The following is a 20,191-nucleotide window of genomic DNA, read 5'->3' as shown; positions in this document are numbered from 1 at the left end:
TGTATGTTTGTACGCCATGTTAACATGGAAGAATTTAGGAACATGCACATTTAAAATATTTTGTAACACTGTCTGCCTGCCAACTTTTTCTCCATTCAGTTCAGAATACTCTGATTAAAACAGACATAAGTAGAGTTAAAAAGTGAGGCAGTATATTGTATCTTGGAGGATCATTTATAATGAGACATTTATCTTTTAAAGTGTGTTTATTGGTATGGTAATTTTGTGCACTGAGGTCCACCGCACCATTTTTATTGCTGAGCCCCGATGTTAGTCTGGTACTGAGCAGCCGTGAGAAGGAAGAACTGGGCTGACACTCTGGGGGTGGGACTGTGCTCTGCCCGCTTCGGTTGTTCAGTGGATATGATGAGCTTCGACCCGCACGGAAGCATGGACCCCTTTTTTCAGGCCATTCGATATCTTTTTTGTTGTTGATTGCCAAAGCACAATATATTATCAAATGTCATGACTGAAACTAAGGAAAGTACCCCCTTTCTTTTTTTCCCCAGTAACATTTGTTTATTGTCTATGTAATGTTCTTACCTTGGAATAGAAATATTGGAAATAATAGGATTGTGTAGAAAATCACTCATTTTCATTTCTAGACATAATTATGTTTAATATTTAGATGTATTTACTTCCAGTCTCCCCTCCTTGCACTCTCCACCCACCCCCAGTATTAGAATATATATATGTGTGTGTGTGTGTGTATGTGTATCTATGTATCTTGATCATTTTCTCGCTGAAATTTAGGATTCATAGTAAACCAAACATTTCCCAGTTCCAGCTGACTTTCTTTAATGATCTTTGCTGAGCTTCAAGACAATTTCCAATTAAGAAATACCTACTACAGTATTGTATTTTTGCTAAATATTGCTTCCTTGATTTTTGCCATAAAGACTGAGGAACAACTGACTTCCATTCAAGGTGGTGGAAGTCCAGTCCTGATGCAGGACTCCTGGCCTCCACCCAGTAATGATGCCATCTCCTACTTTATTGCATTAATAAATCATATTCATACGTACAAACACATTTTAGGATTTTTACTCACACAAAGATGAGAAGCAACTGATGGCAGAGTCATAATAGTGTGGCATATAAAGGGTAATGATTTTGAAAAAAAGAATCTGCATACATATATGTATATTAGAGTATATTCACTATTTTAAATTTCTACAGAGTAGTTTGGTCTCTTAAAAATAATAGAAACAGCCTTAGTGATACTTTTTCAGACTTTTATAAATCTTTATTTTTTTTGCATTTATTTAGTTCCTACCTAATGTGCATATGATTGTGCTAGGGTACTATTTCATAGATAGTATGATAAACTAAATAGTGACACTTTTTCTATTCATAATAGTGGTAGTAACAGCAATAGGTGAGTAATAGGTGTTCAATAAATATTTGAGAATGAATGAGTGAATTCAAAATCTTCCAAATCTCACCTGAAAATGAGAATATTAGAATTGCTGTAGGAAAAAAAAGAAAGGGATAGAAATTTGTTCATTTGGTAAAGTGATTTGCCAATAACTGTTGTTACTAATATTTTAAAACTAGTTGATTATATAAAGATTATTCATTACTATTATTGGTAGCTTTAGACTATTTTAGCTAATAATAGCAGTGTTTAAATTTCAGAACAGTGAAACCATATGGACACCACTTTGTTTTAAACAGGGCTTAATTTGCATGTGAAAATTCTAAAATATAAAATAACAACAGGTCTCAAAGCATGTTCTAAAGAAATCATGTTATCTGACAGATTATTTTAATTTTTTTATCAAAGCAGGTAAAATCTAACATCGTCTTAAGGTACTGATGTACATGTGATTAACACCAATCTAAGGAAAGAGGATTTGTCAGGTTCAGAATGAATCCAGCTTTGAGTAGGATGATTGGAGAATTCCGAGTCCTTTAGAGAAGTCATAAGGACTGAGAAAATGGGGATTGTTTTGGGATCTTCTAAAATTTTGAAAAGCTTGTATTTGTTTCTTAAAACAAACAAACTGGTCTAGTATTATCTTGTAAGTAGGTGGGTGCTACTTCAGACTGGTTGTGATATATGCGTTTTTTTTTTTCCCCTTTGTTGTTGTCAATAGAAAAGATTGATCTCTGGGCTGGTGAACATAATATCTGTCCCAGTCAGAAAAGGAGAGAGGAGATTAGCAGAGCGATTGGTGGAGAATGATATCTGTCAAAAGAAACACTTGGAGAGCACTGAGTTTAGTAATAGGTGACTGCCGGAAAAAAGGGAACTTTGAATATTGTCAAGGTAAGGAACAGATAAATATTTTGATTTTGCAAATTTACTTATGTGCCAAAAAAATCAATCTATTATTTTTCCCAATAATTTATAAATGTGAAGATTTTCTTTTCTTTTTCTTGTTTTGCCAGTGTCTGTTGATAAAGAGTTTATATTATATATTTAAAGCAATTGTTTTTGACATGAATCACAGTGTGGTGATTGCCAGGTGGGGGGGGTGAGGGCAAGTGAGGAGGGTAAAGGGGAATAAATGGTGATGGATGGAGACTTGACTTGGGCTGGTGAACACACGATACAGTGTACACATGATGTGTTGTAGAATTGTGCACCTGAAACCTGCATAATTAACCAAATAAACTCAATCAAAAGGAAACATAGTAAACATTTGTTTTTGAAATTTTGGCATGTGGGGTAGGGTGGGGATCAGTCAGCCTATTTGTGGGAGCTCTCATTTGATAGCTTTTGGTCTGAAGATATCAAATGATCAAGTACCAAATTTTTTCACCCTCTTCTTGTTGCAGTGCGTCTTGCCATGTTTCCATAATACATCTGTCATAAGCTGAGCAGTACTTGGAGTTAAAGAGTAAAAGCTATGCCATGATTTCTGTGTTTATTGTAACTAGAGATGGTGTTTTCTGAAACAGTTTGTTGATGAAAGAGGAGAATAAGTGTTTTTCTATTTATTATTTCTTACTGACTTGGATTTTTAAAAACTTTTTGCTGAATTCTAACTTCCTAAGCAGAATTCATGTCAGAGGGCACATTAAAAAAAAAAAAAGATGATATTAGGAAAACAGCAACTATAAACTAAGCGCCTTGCCATTTGGCAAGAGACTTCTTAAAGTCTACAACATTTGCAAATTACAGAGAACCCTGAATTAGGGACTCCGGAGAGTTGATGTCTCCTGTAGCAAGTTCTGCTTTGGGTTTCGTGGACTTGAGCAGAGGCACTGATGAATAAGGATAAATTGGCAGGAAAAAACAGTTCACACAAATGTTGTATGCTAGTGGCTGGCACTCCAGTGACTGGAAAGTGATTTTGGGAATCGATTTTTGAAGTTCTGTGCCTGACTGCCTAACTAGGAAAAGAGGGGGTAGCAAAACGTTCACCATTGGTGGTCAGTTCTCTGGAAACCTCACTGCTGGCGCCCACCCCACGACGTCCACTCTTGCAGTTCACTTACTGGCTTATTCTTAAAGTTCCCAGGAGGTGTTGGCAAATGAGGGTGTTTTTGTGTTTGAAAGACCAGAGAAAATGAAATAATTTCTTGTATAATTATAGACTCCTCTCAGGCAGCCTAAATCACAATTTAGTTTCTCTGACTGTATTTCTCTTTCTTTCCTTCCCCCTTCTTCATATTATGATGATGTTATTCCAGTGTAATAAAGAGAGACAAATTCAAAAGAGAAGGCAAGGAATTAAATTTTATTAAGTAGTTAAGACGTTTCTTACCTTTGCTTCTATCTTCGTATGTATTGTTACTAAAAATTAATTTTCTGAGAACTCAAATCTTGGTTGATTAGATTTCTAAAGTCCAGCATAGATGGAAAGACTCTTACTGTTAAAGAAACAAACTAGTAATAATCACCACCACCACCTCAACCACCCTTGCTTTAGAATTGTTTTCTTGTCATCTTCCATCAGAAGAAAGTGTTTGTTTTAGAAGAGGATATAACTTGTGCCTTATATACTGCTATGGGGGTTCTTAGTGTCATGGTAAAATATCTAAGGTATAGATTACATATTGAGAAGAATATCATATTTAAAAGCTTGAGCCTATGTTACAGATACATCAAGTCATGGTCTTTATCCACCCCTCCCATTACCATCCTATTCTCTTCTAGTCATGTGTGTATATATCTGGCTTGCTGGCTGTGGAGCATTGCAGCATGGAAAATCTGTATTGAAAGCAAAAATGCATGACAAGGACACGAATTTTAAAACAGCCTAATGCCTGTTATTTGTTATAATATGCAAATACCAACCCCCCCGCATCATGTATCAGAAACACCATGTTGAGTTTCTTCTCTCTCTTTCCTACACACATGTGTGCATATATTCTTTAAAAAGTTGTGTATGCACACACATGCAGAGACACTTGTATTGGCCTCTTTTATACCTGTTTGCTTTCTTTTTTAAAAAAATGTGGCAAAAAATTACTCCTATTTTTCTTCATTTTTGTCATAGTAATGGGTGTATAGAAATATGGGGTTCAGACTCAAGTGGGCCCAAGAAGTAGAACACAGAAATTGCATACTTTTCATTTGCAAACACCTGGAATCCATTGGGTTCCTGGGGTTGTAATTTGGAAGCAGAGAAAGCAAAGAACTCTATGAAGTTGAACAGTTGGCGCTGTAAGGAAGAATGGCCTGAAGTGGCACCAGAGAGTCTGTGTGGAGAGTGTGAAGTCAGGTGGAAGTCACCAGGAGACAGGCCTGCTTCTGGTGGGAGGCCAGAGGGGAAAATGATGCTGAGGGACCACCACTAGCTTAGGTGGAAGCTGATAAAGGCAAAACCCTAGTATGTTTCCCACCAGCGTTTTAAATCATACCCAGAATATGCACAGCACTTGGTACTCCAGAGTGAGGTTTGAAGCTATTCTCCTGTAGTATGTGCCACTGTGGGGAGTGGGCAGGTTTTGGGGCAGCTAGGGTGGTGTGGGGCCAGAGGACCTCGATTCAATAGACCATTAAGGAAAATGCAGTGAAGAATCCAATGTTTGGCATACTAAAAAAAAAGGACCCATTGGTTGTCTGAAAGATGCAAGAGGAATAGCATGGGAGACAATTTTGACAGGAAACTTGTTGCCAAGTAGTAGTATTTATGTTCTTATCACAGGACAGGATATTTGTGTTTTACCAGTTCATAGAAATGTATGTGTTTCAAAATCCACATTTGTATTTTTAAAAAGTAATTTAGATGACGTTGCTTACCTTCAAGTATTGGTATCTTGATTAGGAAAAGAGAACAGTTATTTTCTTGAGAAATATTGCTGTTTTTTTTTAGAGCAATTTGCATTTATTTTTTATTTTTCTTGTGTATGTTTGAGGGGTCTGATAGCATTAATGGGCTTTACCCCACATGGAGCTTTGAGCTTATTGTAGCACTGCACACTGATCCCAGGTCAATGTGATGCGTGAAATCAATTTATTTGAATCTCTTTGCCTCTATAGGAATTTGGCAGCATGCCAGTTGTTTTCATTTAATGTTCTTTGTGTTGAACACAGACAAGCAGGCAGGCTTTTGTACTCCTCTCTATTTTGGTCTATATCTCTTTCAGCCAGTGTTTCACTCTATGGATTTTGAGATGAAGGAAGAATATATTATTTATATGATTCTAATCATTACTTAATATTTATTTTTGTGTGTGCATATATATTACATATTTCATATGTGTGAAATATCCCTTCAAAGATTAAGAAAGTGGTACATCTATATACAGATATAAATAAATATAAATATATAAATGTACCACTTTCTTGATGTTTGAAGGGATTTTTTTAATATTTCTGAGTTACAATGGGGACCTTTTTTGTACACTAGGAAATATTTCAGAATTTTGTTTAAATAAGATTTTTAAAGAAAGATCATAGGGCATTTGTTTACCATAATGCCCATTATGAAAACTGAAAATAACAATATTAATGCCAAGATGCAACACATGTTTAATTTGTGAACCAGAATATCAACATTTTATTTTTGGGGGGGTCTTTCAACTTTGAAGAATCTACACTTTAATCAAGCACATGCTAAAGAAAAAAATGATTATTATTTTGGTATTATTTTCTTTGAATAATGCATCTTGATGAAGACACCATTGTTTTATGTAGATTTGTTATATGTGAATTTTTATGAAGTTCCTGCCGTTAGGGTAATTTGTTTTCCTTTATAAAATTTGGAAGGTAATGACGGGGAACAGTACTAGGGTTTTTATTAACAAATAGATTCAGACTTTCTGTGGATGTTTTTGTTGGGAGGATTTGTTTCTGGGTCAGATTTAGAATGAGGTGGGGAAGGAAGTGAGAGAGAGAGTGAGGAGAACACTGTTGATGCTCCAGGCAGTTCTTGTGGAAGTTGATATGCAGAACCGCGGAGGCGCAGCGTGGGGGTCAGGCTCCTACCCAGCAGCTCCGCTTCCTTGTTTAATTACCTGAAGAGCAAAGCAGTCAGCCTGCAAGTGTGTGAAAACCCAGGATCTCTTGCAGCCGCCTGGTGCTCTGACATCCTGCGAGGCCAGCCCTGTCTGTCCACCAGCGTCAGGCTGGCTCCCGCCTGGGTTCCTTTTTCTTGCAGGCATTGTGTGGAAGAGGGTTTGGTCAGGAATTTGAAGTTTCTGCCAGTGCTGTGTCCCTGCTATCTCCTGCAGGAGTACACTAACAGATACTCTAGATGGTTTGTTTGTTTTTTTAATCAAATGGATCTAAAAATTTGGCTCTTTCATTCTACACTCTGGCCTTGCTGTGAAACAATATCTTTATCAACAGCAACAGACATTAACCAGTGGAGCAATGGCCTTGATTAATGGGCTCTTATTTTCCTAATTCTGGTTGTATAATGTCCTATCTGTGTTGCTCTTTTGGGTCGGTAGTTCTAGTAGTTCAGGATGGAACCAGTAATTTTGAGGTTGTTTCTATGAGGCCGTTTTGGAATATTAATATGTTCATAAAAATAGAATAGTCTGTCTTTAAACAAAGGTGGTAGAACTTTTAAGGTTGGGTTTTCTTCTTTCCTCAGAATTTGAATATGAACTTGGATATATGCTGGGGGAAGCTGGGCATTGGTGAGAAATAATGTTTGGAAAGCAATATGTGGTCAGTTTGAAAGTGGTATAGGATAAATGTTCTGAGAAATGCTTGGAGACGGAGCTCTATGGGAGATTCCAAGAGTATAACCAAGATGCTGTCTTACTAAGGGGGACTCCATCAGGTCCTGTATCCACAGTGTGGGCTGATTAAAAGTCCGAGCTGTGGGTGAGGGAGCAGGGTGGTAAGGCGGTGACGGGGGCTTTCCTGCAAAGGGAGGGGAAAGTGTGGTGCAGGGATTTGGTGTTTCCACCTACTTCATTAGGATTCTGTCATGCAACTTAAAGGCATTTATCCTTTAGATGCAGGTATCTGCATCCCATTGATGGTGCTAGGAGTTATGGGCATGTAAAGAGAGCAGCATGTACCTTTGTGTGTGATGAGCACAGCTCCAGGGGACTCCTTCCATTTTTTTTTTTTGCATGGAATAAAGGAACTGGAATTTGCAGGGAAGAGTATGGTAGGAATTATTCTACAACCTTCTTTCAGTATTATATTTATGAAGGTAATGTCAATATTTTCTACGTTTGTATACCACTCCAGTGGAAAGTATATCAACATTTAAATAACTGGATTAGCCTGGTGTGCCTTGTGACGAAGCTGGCATCGCCCTGATCTGTGCTGCACCAGCATAAGCAGCTCTGCCATAGTGTTATGCGCGTCCTCAGGCATGTGCATGTTTATTTACGTATGAGCCTGTTTCATTTCTTTCATTATATTTCGCTTTTCAACATCAGTGTAAATATGAAAAGAGAAAACATATAAATATATGTCAGCGTCCTTCCCTCACTGGTGTCCTCCACTGACAGACTCTGGGTTTCCCCATTTCGAAGCTCCAGCATTTGTCTAGTTCTCCCTGACTGGAGCGTTCTCAAATGCAAGTAACATTAGCGTCATTTGTAGCATTAAGACTTGGCAGCAGAGAGTATATAATGTGAGAAAAACTTGGAGGACTTGAAAAGTGAATGGAGAGTTATGGCTTGCAGGTGGCATTGGGAATTACAGAAGGAAATATGAACAAGAATGTGGGGTTGGTGCCCTGTGCTGAGTGTGCTGAGGATGGAGTGAAATGGCAAGGAACAAATCAGATGTATGGGTGAAGAGAGGGAGGTGAATTACCATAGAAAAGAGAAGGGAAAAATTCCTTTACGAACTGTGGACTTGTGGCAATTTTCCAGCAGGAATGAGAACAGGATGATTTTGTCAGATCAAAAAAATCACAGCATCCCCCAAATTTAAGAGTTTGGTATCTTACAATGAAGAGTAATTTTAATAAGTCAGAGTGAGAATTGGAGTTTTCATACAGAGTAAGGGAACTGAGTCGAGATTTATAGATTTTCACAACTGTATGGTCCATTTCAGAATATACAACATTGCATTCTATGGTGCCCGGTCTTGTTGGGTAGGGAGGTTGGGGCATGCGTGATGAAACCCAGTAGGGTTAGAGTGAAACCTTAATTTAAAAATTTGCACTGTTATAAAAGCAAATGTATTATACTGGGTATTATTGGAACAAATAAATCATTCATTTTGGAGTGAAAATTTGTAACTGAATCAATTCGCGGTAGCTAAAAGTCATTTTTGAGTAAATTTGAATTTGTTTATAAGCATGGCAAATTAGTATGTCTGCATTTTCATTCATTTGGAATGAAAATTTGTAATGGAGTCAGTCCATAGTAGCTAAAAATCATTTTGAGTAAGTTTGAATTTGTTTATAAACTTGGCAAATTAGTATGTGTGCATAGATATTCCTAATTTGCAATATGGAGAGAGAGAAGTGAAGAGTTTGTTAGAGATAAAAGTCCTGTGGAAAAAGAATTTGATGAAAAATTCTGAGATTTTATTTTATTGCTGTGTATTTGCTCCACCTGGTGGATTTTGTTGAAAGTGTTTTAATTCATGTTAATGAAAAGAAGACCCTTTACACAATTTATAGGAAGATATATCTTTTGTTTTATTTTTGTTGCTGTGTAAAATAGTTTAATTCCTATCAATTTCAAAACATTTATGTGTCTTTGTTTAGTTTTCTCAATGCATTGAAATGAACATATATTCATTTTTCTGGTCAAAATGTCACACATGCTCATTTGGAAAATAGAGAAAAATAAAAGATTTGGAAAATAGACAAAAATCAAAAAAGGAAATAAACATCATTTATAATTTCATTGCCCAGGGACTGTTGCTTTATTTTTAATAATAGATGTTATCAGAAGAGGACCATTTTGCATGTACATTTATTTAAAGACATGGGGAATGTTAAATAGCATGCCAAAGTGTGATGGTTGATATTTTAATTATTTTGGGGCAGTTGCTCTTCTTATAATTCCCAGGCTCCCCCCACTCCAAAAAAAAATGTTTAACAGGAGCTGGTTTTATTCAGCTGTATGTCTGTGTAGACAGAGATTAAAGGTACCTCATGCATTCACAGGGCTGTTTGCAGGGATGATGAGATATGTGGTTCCATGGGTTTACACAGACTGCATTCTTTGGAAATCTTAAGGATTCAGTTGTACTTTGATCATCTTATTGTCTTCCATAGGTTATTTTTTTTTCTTCTTTAGACTGTAACAGCTCTGTAACAGAAGGTGAAGTTTTGAAAACAGTGTCTTCATATGCAAGGGATTTGGAGACCTTTTTATTGTCTTTAAAATTGTCATTCATAGTCCTCATTAGCGTTTATTGTTGCAAGCCTACAAGCAGAAAATGTGAAATTGGTATGTCATGAATAGCCCCACAGAGCTCTTGAGCCCCTCCCATTCTGCCTGCAGTGTGGTGTGGGCTGGGCTTCAAGGGAAGCTGTCCAGATGGCTGCCTGCACAGAGCAGAGATGCAGGTTTTGTCTCTGGTGCTGAGAGGAGGGAAAGTTCATTGGAGCATACGCCGGCACCCTTGCTTTTTAACAAAACTGACTCGCCATTAGTCAGGATGGGGAGGTGGTGACACAGAAACAAAGGTTTCCCATTTAGTGTTATAGTCCTTGTCAAATGGATAAGGGACGGGTAGTTAAGGTGTCTTCTCTATTATCTGAGTGATTTTTATGGTTATAAAAAATATGAGGAAACTAATAAATGACAGCTTGTTTGCAGATTTACATGCAAGTGTACACTTAAGTTTGTTTTTATGGAAAAATTCTTTCATTTGATATGATAGAGTTGATATACCTAGTGTTCAGCCTTGTAGATTACTAAGGAAGTGTTATACTTCCAAATAGTCAAAAAAAATTTAACCCCTTATTGGTGCCTATGAAGTAAGCTATAATTAATATTAGTAAGTTTGAAGTTTGCATTTAAATAATAAAATATTCAGACAATGCAAGTTTTAAATGTATTATAACATTTAAAAATTTTATGAATATTAGGTATTGAAAATGAAAAGTTGTTGGTGGAAAATAACTGCGGTACACTGGGGCATTTTAAGGCATTAGTACAGTCAGAAATAATTCATAGTAACTTAAATATAGATTTTGTTATTTCTAGCACATGATATTTTATGTTAAACATTTTATTTTGCACAAATACACACAAGTGCACACACTATAGACTTAAAAGTACTAGTACACATCTTTTCATTCAAAATAGAGGGAATAATTTTCTCTATACTATGGAGTAGATTAAAGTATACTTTAATCCAACTTAAGAATCAAGTATATTGCTTGAAAAATTATTGATGTAACATTTTAGTCTGTACACAATGAAAATGAACAAAATATAGAGACATTGAATTTTCAGTTTAGGAAATCATTATTATTTAAAAATATGTTGTGATCAGAACCTTCAAATTAGAGAGCACATTATTGACACACTTTAACTGATGAAGACACAGATGTCAAAGTGACCTAAGTCATCGAGTCTTACATGTCATAGGTGAAGGGAAGGAAGGGGTTGTGATTTCTGGCTCTGGATCTGCCGCTTGCCCCGGTAGATTAGGATTTCTTGACACACTGGCCCAGTATGCGGTCCATGGGACACTGGGTTGTATGGTGCTTTGTCATCAGGTTGAAGATGATCCAAACAGAGGGAAGCTTTTCTCCTGTGATGTCTGGTACAATCACCTATCAAGACAAGCTTCCTCTTTCCCGCATGTTTTCTCTTACTGAATTCCATCTTACTGCTAGCACTCAGGCCCACTTGGACAGCCCTAAATAACCCTTTGACCCCGTGATGTTTATACATCCTTCAGATTTTTAAAATGGCAATCATGTCTCTGTTCCTGACTTGTCATTTAAGCAACATTCTTGTGAGCTCTTCTGTGGGCTGCTTTAAAGTTGAGGAGGCACAAATGCTTGCCAATCATTTCCCCCGAAGGAGGCATTTGAGGGAAGTGGTGTGAATGTGTCTAGTTGTTTACAACAGACATTTATAGAAAGGAGTTTAAATGACAGATGATCCTTTTACCTGTATGAAATATTTCAATGAACTTTGTAACTTAATTTTCTTCTCTGCCTCTGATTTCTTTGTGGTTAGCTGTATTCTATGTTGCAGCCTAACTACAACTGTAACCATTTGTTTTTCTTGTGGCACAACATAGTTGGATTTATCTTTGCTAGGAGACAATCTATTATGGCCTTTAATACAGTTTCAGATGGCTTTCAGTGGCAGAAACAAATTCATGTACATTTTTATTAGGTGTTGTATCCATTTAATTGACTGTCACAGTGATGAGAAGTTAGGAAATCATCCAAAAGAGAGGTCCATCTCCCTTAGCCCAACAGCTCAGGAGGTAGGTAGGTTTGCCCTGTCAGTGGGATGCCTTTAGAAAACACTAATAGCTTCCAGCTGGGTGGAAAATCAAAACCTTTGGGGTCTGACAAAACTAGCAGATTTGAATTTGAAAGCAGAGCTAATGCCTCCATTTTATTTTTTAGCACTCGCCCATAAAACATTATTTTCCAATATGTCAACCTCATTTGGTGGCCAGTGGTCTGAAATTGAAAGTGGAACAAGCAAGTAGAGAAATCTGGACATTAGGGAGTCTGCCCTTTCAAGCTGGTGTGCCACTTTGTGGAAGAGCCCCTCTAAGAGCAGGGGGGTCCTAATGACCATTCATCAATGCTCGTTGGCTGATCATTGAGTGCCTTCTCATTCAGTTTATCAAGTCTTGCACATAAAAAGTCAGAATAAGCCGTATTCAGCTTTGTTAAAGGCAACTAGGAGTAAAATGCTCCACTTGAACCTATTTTGCCCTTGTTTTTTCACTTTGTTAATGCAGCCCTGCTTAAATGAGTGTCTTTATTGGGTCAGTTAGAATATCTGAAACTATTAATTCTCTTGTATTGAATAGCTGGTGGCAGGCCAGAGCAGATGGGGTAGGAAAGTATTTGGTTGGGTGTATTGCTTTCAATTAGGATCAATGAGGTTTCAGCTTCTTTGAATTAACTCACTTAATACCCACTGTGTGAAGTCACAGCCTGCTAGAAGCAGGAAAGAAAGTTGAGAAGACCTGTAGAAAAGCTTTAACTCAAATTCTCCTTTCACTGGTGTAGAGAGCTTTCGTTAATTGCAGACGATTTTAATAGACTGCTAGCCCCTATTGGTTAAGTCAGGTTTTGAACAAAGGCAAAATCTGTAGGATAGGGTTCGTTTGTTTTGGAAACAAGTGAAAAATACCTTGGAGTAATACAATACCATAGTGCCTTTCTAGAGAATGATGTAAAATTACTGTCAGGAACGAGTTTATGTATTTTTTCCGGAAGCTTGGCCTTCAGTTATTTGACTAAATTTACCAGTTTGGAAAGTGGTTATTTAGATGACTTTCTTTAACAGATCACCTTAAAAATGCTCTGTGTTCTTAATTAAAAGACATTCCTTAACTGACATGGTTCTCCTGAGGAAGTACATAATTGACCAGCAATGTATTCTTTGTGATTGTTTTGAATATATTTAATTTTTTAAAAATATGATTTTTAATGGTGATGCAGGACAGTGCCTTGTACTGGAGAAAACTTTTGCACTACGTGTTGTTTTCCCCATTCACCACACAAATGCCTTCATCACGTTATTGATCGTCTATTTTTATTATACAGTTTGGATGTTAGAGATCTTGGCTGCTGTACTTCCTTTTTTTCTTTTTATTAAAGGGAAAGTTATTTTCGTCTAAGTAACTGTATAGAACTACATCTCCAGGTTTCCATGTTCAGGGAGAACAGCCAAGTAGGGTTGCTGCTTTGCTTGGCCCCATGGAGTGAAGAACACAAGGAAGAGACTGGTTCCCTGGGAAAATGCTGGACTAGTCTTAGATGCACACACACTCAGTCAGGCCCTTTCTGCAATGAGACTTCTACGTGAGAATCTCCAGGGATCCGGGTTTTGTTGACGTGGATCAATTTAAAGTGGCAATTACTGTAGTCAGATAACAGCTTAAAAAGCTTTTTTACACATAGAAAAGATACATAATCACACGGCATATGGAAGTTCAATTTTCTGAGCGATGGCTTAGCGACTTGCAGTGTACCGATATTAAGACCTAGTTTTAAAACCGGATATCATCCAGTTTTCTTAAAGTGGAATGCATTTTTGTCCTATGATTTTCTATTTCAGAAGTGATTCACCGTGCATATTGATGAGAGGTTGGGTTTCCCACTGTGAAAATGTTTTCTTTCTCACATAGACAAAATATTTTAAAAAATCAGTGAGTGGCTTTAAAAAATACTCTCTTTAAAATGAAAATACACAGATTTCAGATGCTGGATTCCATAAAGTCCCTTATTGCAGGACTTAATTGATTATCACTCTCATGCCTACTATAAAGCTTTCTGTCATAAGAATGTTTGAGCTTGGTGCTTAACTATACTGAAATCCATTACACAGAACCTCATTACAAGTGACATCTAACTAAGATGAACAAAAAGATTAGCCTCATAAATAGGGTGCAGTATACTGTTAGTGACAGAACAGAGTAATCATTATGAATTATAGTCTTTTTATAAGTTGTCTCTGACCATGATGGATTTTTGAGGGGTTCCCTAGATGAAGCAGTACTTCTAGGGTGCAAAACTTGGGGGCTGTGGAAGTTCATGTTGATTGACGCTGTTTACTAAAGATGATTTATTTTTAGGTTGTGCAGGGGGTGTGTGCGTGTGTGGGTGTGCTTTGAAATAGGTTGTGTGCACTCTTGTGAAGAAGTGTAGGAAGGGTGAGTAGGTAGAAGTCACAGTCACTGCTTGTGTTTTTAGATGGGCTTTTATGATTTTTCTGAGGCAGAAAGTAGGGGGAAAATCTTACCTGACAAAAGCTAAAAGCATATAGAAAGTGTAGAATAAGCAGAGGCAGACTGTGAAGGGATAGCAAGAGTTAAAGGGGATGATCCTGTCTGTCATATTCCTTGAACTTGCAGGGTTGTCAGAGGCTCCTGGGCAGAATTGTTTTTGTGTTTATAGTGGGTTGAACACACATTGGAAAGGTAGAGCCTGAGGCATCTGTCTCATCTTGTGCCTGCCCTGTTGTTAAAACAAATACACACAGACCTAGGGAAGGTTTGCAAGTGTGAAGTGAGGAAGAGTTTTAGAGGGAAACAGTTTTTTCCTTCTGCCTGGCATTTTTGTGTGTTTAGAGAAGGCATGCAAGGCAGACAGGCGTATGTTTCTCCTGTGAGGCAAGGATGTTTTACAAAGGACTAAAGAGGGACTGCTGAGAGGAAAATAGCTAGCTTTAGATAAAGCACTGTAACAAAGGCTTGTAGTTTTATATATCATGGTGTCCATTAAAGCTTAATAGGGAAGAGTCCATTGAACCGGGTTGGGTATGTGTTATTCATGGGAAGGATAAACATTTAAGGGTGTGCAAAAAATCAAAAATCAGGAGGACATGATTGTTCAGCTTTTGAAAAGGCTTTTTACAGTGAAGATTTTGTTTTCATTTCCCATGGATCTCTATGCAAGATAGAGGAGAGTAATCTGGAAATGTTTGGAGCGTATCAGCACAGGGATCACAGGGGGTTAAAAGCACACTAGTAAAATAAAAGTGGCCTGCTTCTGCTTTTATAGTGTTCTATTTCACACATACCACTGAGAAGCTGACAAAAGGAATGATTCCGATACTTTGTTTGGTGTGATAAACTGGCACCATATACAAAGTCTTATAAAGATGTTTTTATACTGTTTTGGATTTTCAGTTCAATAAACAAGCTTTGAGGTTTGTGCCTATGATTTTTTAAATACCATTCACCATTATGAGAAGATGAAGGGAAACCTTTTATTGTGAGCGCTGGTAGGGGGCCAGGTCTACTTTTCATTCTTTTTGGCAAAATAAGGGTTAACTTGTAACTGGATGGGGGGTTGGTGAATGAATTATTCAGCATTTAGCTTATCATTCTGCTTTTTACTTTCTGTTCTTTGGTGCTCTGGAACTTCTGAGAGAGAGAGTGGGTAAGGGGAGGCCACGGTTGCGATACTTTGCACACACATCCCTGTCATTGTTCTGCCTGAAGAGACAGGGCTGGGTTCAAGGCCACATGTGCTCCTGTCATCATCCACATTTCTGCTTCAAGTGCAACCCGGAGTGTCAGCTCTCCATCTGTCTCTGCCTGGCAGACGCACGCGCCCAGCACCCTGCCTCCGGCTATGCCGCCCCTTCTGATGGCCCTCCTCTCTCTGCCTGCGCTCATTCCAGAACAGGAGGCATGAGCTCTGCTTGCGCCTGCTTTTAGGAGACAGTCACTTTCTGTGTGGACGCTGCATTCAAGGATGCCTGGTGAGTTCGCCCTGCTCTACTTTCTCTCTCTGATTTAACATGAAGACAGCGTACTTTTCCTTAGGCATGGAAAATACCTTCTGCCCCGTGGCGTGCTGAACCGTGTGTGGGCAGGGGTTGGGGATGACAGAGGTGGTCTGTGGAAGGTGGCATAAACAAGGCCATCAAAATCTTGATGCAGGGGTGTAGGGTGTGGAGTCCTTCCTTTTAAAATTCGGAGGTGTATTTTAAAAGCTGAGGGGAAACTAGCCACGTATGTTTGCCAGAGCGATTTACTTGAGTGAATTGAGCTCAAGTTAGAAGTATTGTTTCTGTTCTGGATTTTGTGACTGTCATCTGTACCTTGCATCCTGGAAATTTCATCTGTGGAGAGAGTTTTCAGATTATGGCGGAACCCCGGGATAAGGTCTCTTTAAAAAGCTGTTTATCTTAGAGAAAGTAAAGAAAGCTTTGGAACTACAAATATTTTCAGTCTTGTCCTAAATCCTTAGATGTCACAGGCAAATAATTGCCATCTGTTAATTAAAAATAAAAAAGTCTGCCGAATTACTGAAGCTGTTGTGGTTCTGGAAATTTAGTGTATGTCAGTTTCCTGTGAAAAATATTATCTTTGGAGCCTGGAGTGTTCCTGTCTGTGATTGTTGCCAGGGAAGGCTCTGCTTATGGAGAAAGCAGCCCGGGAGAAGAGCCTGCCTGATGGGGAAGGGGTCGTTCCTGCTCCTCCCAAGAGCTGTCTGTGTTGCCCTGTGCCTACTTTGAGGAGTCTGTCTCCAGATGAAAGAGACAGGGCAGAGAGAGATCCTACAGCTGGCCGAATCGTGCAGATTATTTGGGTAGGAGAGGCAGAAGAGGCTGTGCTCGGTCAGAGTGTGTGCACCTCACAGATGGTGTTTTGAAACATTATCTGCCAGTTTTCTGCAACCACAGTTGTGTGTAGGTATTGCCAGTTGTTTGAAGAATGTTTTCCCCTTTAGTATGTGTCTTGTAATTCTCATCATTATTAATATATGTGCAGAAAGGATGCCTTTGTGACAGAGCTGCAGTTTTTCACTAGTTCAGTAGATGAGGAATGCATGTAGATGAAACGTGGGTAAAATCAATTTACGGAAATACAATGACCAAGGTGTTCAAAAGATCATTGTAACTTCTGAAGCTCTCATCTTTATTTGTGTGCACCATGCACCTAAAAATATAATGTGCACTGGGTGTGCAATATGGAATCGGTGTGAAAAAATGCATGTGCTTTTTATTTCACCAGAATATTGTAGCAGTTTCATCTGATTTTTATGTCAGCATTTGAATCTTCTTTGTTTTTATGCTCTTCATAAATGTGTTTAATGATCAGGTTTATTTGTATTTTGAAGAACTCAAAATACAAAACAAAACTCACAATAAACCAAAGACATTCGTCACTGATAATAGGAGAAAGGGATAGTTAGGACCCTGAGCACCCCTAATTACATGGTTTTAAAGTAATCTTTAAAGCATCTTTGTTTAAAATTTATTGAACTATATTTAAAGTGTTAGAATCATTGGTAAGTTTTGTTTTGCTGTTGAGCTGTTAAAGTCTGACTGGTTCTGAAACAGTAGCCTGAGGTGTGGGCAGTGTTTCTTTCTCTCTCTCTCTCTCTTTCCCTCTCATCAGCTGTGTTAGAGAACCTTTTACTTGGATGCAGAGAATATATTAACAGCTGTGACTGTGAGCATGTGCCAGAATGGAGATACTTGAGCAGATCTGACACTTGGCTATTTTTGACACCCATCTGCACTTTTTAAACTCTACTATTGGATGGACTGCCTCTTAATATGTTTTTAACACATTTTAGTCCATACATATGCACTTATGTTAATGGACAGTTTTAACCACCTGGGGCATATTTCATATTTTTAAATAAGCCATTGTGTGTATAAGAGTAAAAGAATGTGTTTCAGGTAATGTGCTATTGTCACTGTTTTTAAAAATTTGACTTACCTATTTATATAACACCATTTATTATTGTTATTATTATTATTATTAATGCCAGGTGTCAAAACTGGTTCCTGATTGTATCAAACTTGAATGAACTATTCTCAGGTCTCGGACGTTTTCCATAAAAACGGGGTTCCCTGGAAACAGATATGCACAGACTGAATTTGTTCAAAGACATACCAATCTGTGGGGGTGGGTAGGTAGAAAAGTCTTTCGTGTAGGGGTTTCTAGGATTATTTCAGTTAACAAACACATGCTTTAGCTGTTGATAGCACACTGTTACCAAAATGGACTATGAAAAGTCCGAGGAGGCCATGCGTGCTTTAAAGAAATAAATTGAACTGTTTTTATGATTTAATTCAGTATAAGGAAGTATCATTTCACTCCTGTCACTTGGAGACAACTGGATCCCTGTGTTTAAGAAAAGGAAAATGTTTTCCTATGACAAGGTTGGGAGACCTGGGGCATTGTATTGTTTCAGGAGGAGATGACTCCAAGCTTTCTGAAACATTTATATTTTTATCAATCTTTATATAATATTATCAAAGAACATATGTTGACCTACAAAAATGCTTTCCGAGTGTTTCCTTAAAAGGACAATAAGTGAGCACAGTCCGTGTAGCCCAGAAATAGTGCTGTTCTTTCAGAAGATGGCTAATATTAGGTCAGACCACCCTTTCTCAATGGTCCTGCTCTCCAGATGTGCATGGAACTTTTTTTTAAGTTCAAGTTTCAAAAAAAAAAAGTTTGTTTTCAAAATCTGGTTTTACTTAAGACATCTCCATTCTGGAGTGCATTTCATAAATTGCCCACATATTTTTCTTAGCAGAGAACTTAACTGGCTGTAATTTTTAACACATGGCCACATCATGTGATATTTTCAAAACACTTACGCAGAGCTTTATGAAGGTCCCTGCAGAAATGATCCATCCTCTCACAGCCGGCCTGTTTTTTAACAGCATATCTGCATTTTCCATTTAGTAGAGTTATATATTATTAGCTTACATTTTTGGGTAGTAAAACAGTGCATTGCTGATTGTAAAACATGGACTTTATTATCTGCTGAAAATTGATTTGGCATTTATAGCCACTGTGTACGAGACTGTGTTTCTGTTTTTAACATCAGTGCTTGCAAGCGATGATTTGTGTGAAAAACAGCAATGAAATTGCCATGGACAGACAACTGTTAGTATCCCTAGTAACTGAACATTTGGATAATGCACCTGGTTATTTTTTAAAAAATCGATGCATCTAAACACTCTTGCACAAGAACAAAAAACACAACAGTGCATTCACTGTCACTCTGTTCCACCCTGCAGGTTGGTCTGCCATTGCGTTAGGCTAATTCTTCAAACAAGCCTCCTGCCAGCTATGAAAAGAAAACTATATAAGCTGCAAATATCCAATTATAAATGTAGTTTATATGGATATTACTTCTTTGTAGCAGAAATTTAGATTTTCCAGCTTTTCTCCAAACTCTGGCACCCTTTCCCTTTTTCTTTTAAAATTATTTCCTGTTAATATTTCAGAGTTCTTGACCTTTCAGTTCGATATGTTAAATAATACTTGGAAACTTTCACAAGGCATCCTCCTGTATAGTTAATGATCTATTGAAACATGTAAGTGTTTAATCTTTTGGGAGGGTGATAATTTGTGAAGTTTTCATAAGACAGCTAGTTTGTTTTTGTTTTTTAGAGTAAACATTCACTTAGTGGGCACTATATTGTGTAGTGAGGTTTATTAATCATCTCATCAACAGTGATATTTGATGTTTGCAAAGGAGATGCTGTAATTACAGGATTCTGAACGGCCTTCTGAATCATCAGAGGAACAGATATGTTTTAGAGCTGGAAGGTTTTATCTTGCAGGTGCCTTCAACTTACAGATGTTGAAACTGAAGCTCCTCTAGGTTAAGCTACTTGCTCAGGTGGTTTATTAAAGGGAGAAGTGTCTCTCTGTTACCCTCTCTCTGTACCATGCCTCTTCTAAATCTCATGTGCACATTAAGTCACATTACCATATTCGTGTCAGCCTTACTTTGCTATCTTTTGTATTCAGCCCTGGATTGCTTTTACCATATGCTTTCTTACCTCCTTCTCCAGGACCACAGAGCCATGTAGGAGAGTCTGTAACAGTATTCACTTGGCCCGTGGCAAAGGTGTGCTGTCAAATTGGGACAACTGTAATAATAGAATAACAGTAAAAAAGAATTAAAAAATCATCTTATAATTGTTTGGAAATTAGAAAGCCTCACTGTGGTTAGTTACCAGAGTATTAAGCAGGCCAAACAATGTAGGGTTGACCACTGAAAGGATACTGCAGTAAGGAAATTCAGGTACCGGAACAGACATTTGTAGGTTGCTGAAAATGTGCCAGGTGCAGGATAACTATGATTCCGACAGGCCCGCCAGGCCCTCCAGGAGTTTGAGTTCTGGTGCTTCAGGCAGAGAAATAAATAGTAATTATTAC

General features: G+C 37.9%; 1 protein-coding gene across 4 annotated transcripts in view; it reads left to right on the top strand.

Annotated features, from left to right (window-relative positions):
• Positions 1 to 20,191, top strand: part of RUNX1T1 (RUNX1 partner transcriptional co-repressor 1) — a 148,081-nt gene that overhangs the window by 26,194 nt on the left and 101,696 nt on the right. The window contains exon 2 of one of the 4 annotated variants that reach the window (XM_045861280.1): positions 2,100 to 2,272. The exons of 1 other annotated variant lie outside the window; for it this stretch is intronic. In XM_045861280.1, coding sequence (XP_045717236.1) covers positions 2,185 to 2,272 — 88 coding nt within the window. In that variant the 5' untranslated portion in view covers positions 2,100 to 2,184. Of the gene's footprint in view, positions 1 to 2,099; positions 2,273 to 15,444; positions 15,754 to 16,573; positions 16,687 to 20,191 lie in introns of those variants that run through there. 2 more of the 4 variants (XM_045861282.1, XM_045861285.1) reach the window with 2 other exon arrangements.

This window comes from Phyllostomus hastatus, unplaced genomic scaffold (assembly GCF_019186645.2).
Source record: "Phyllostomus hastatus isolate PE091 unplaced genomic scaffold, TTU_PhHast_1.1 phas_scaffold_21, whole genome shotgun sequence".
Taxonomy (NCBI): Eukaryota; Metazoa; Chordata; class Mammalia; order Chiroptera; family Phyllostomidae; genus Phyllostomus; species Phyllostomus hastatus.
Note: the sequence above shows the minus strand (reverse complement) of the source record. Positions and strands in the feature narration are given on the sequence as shown.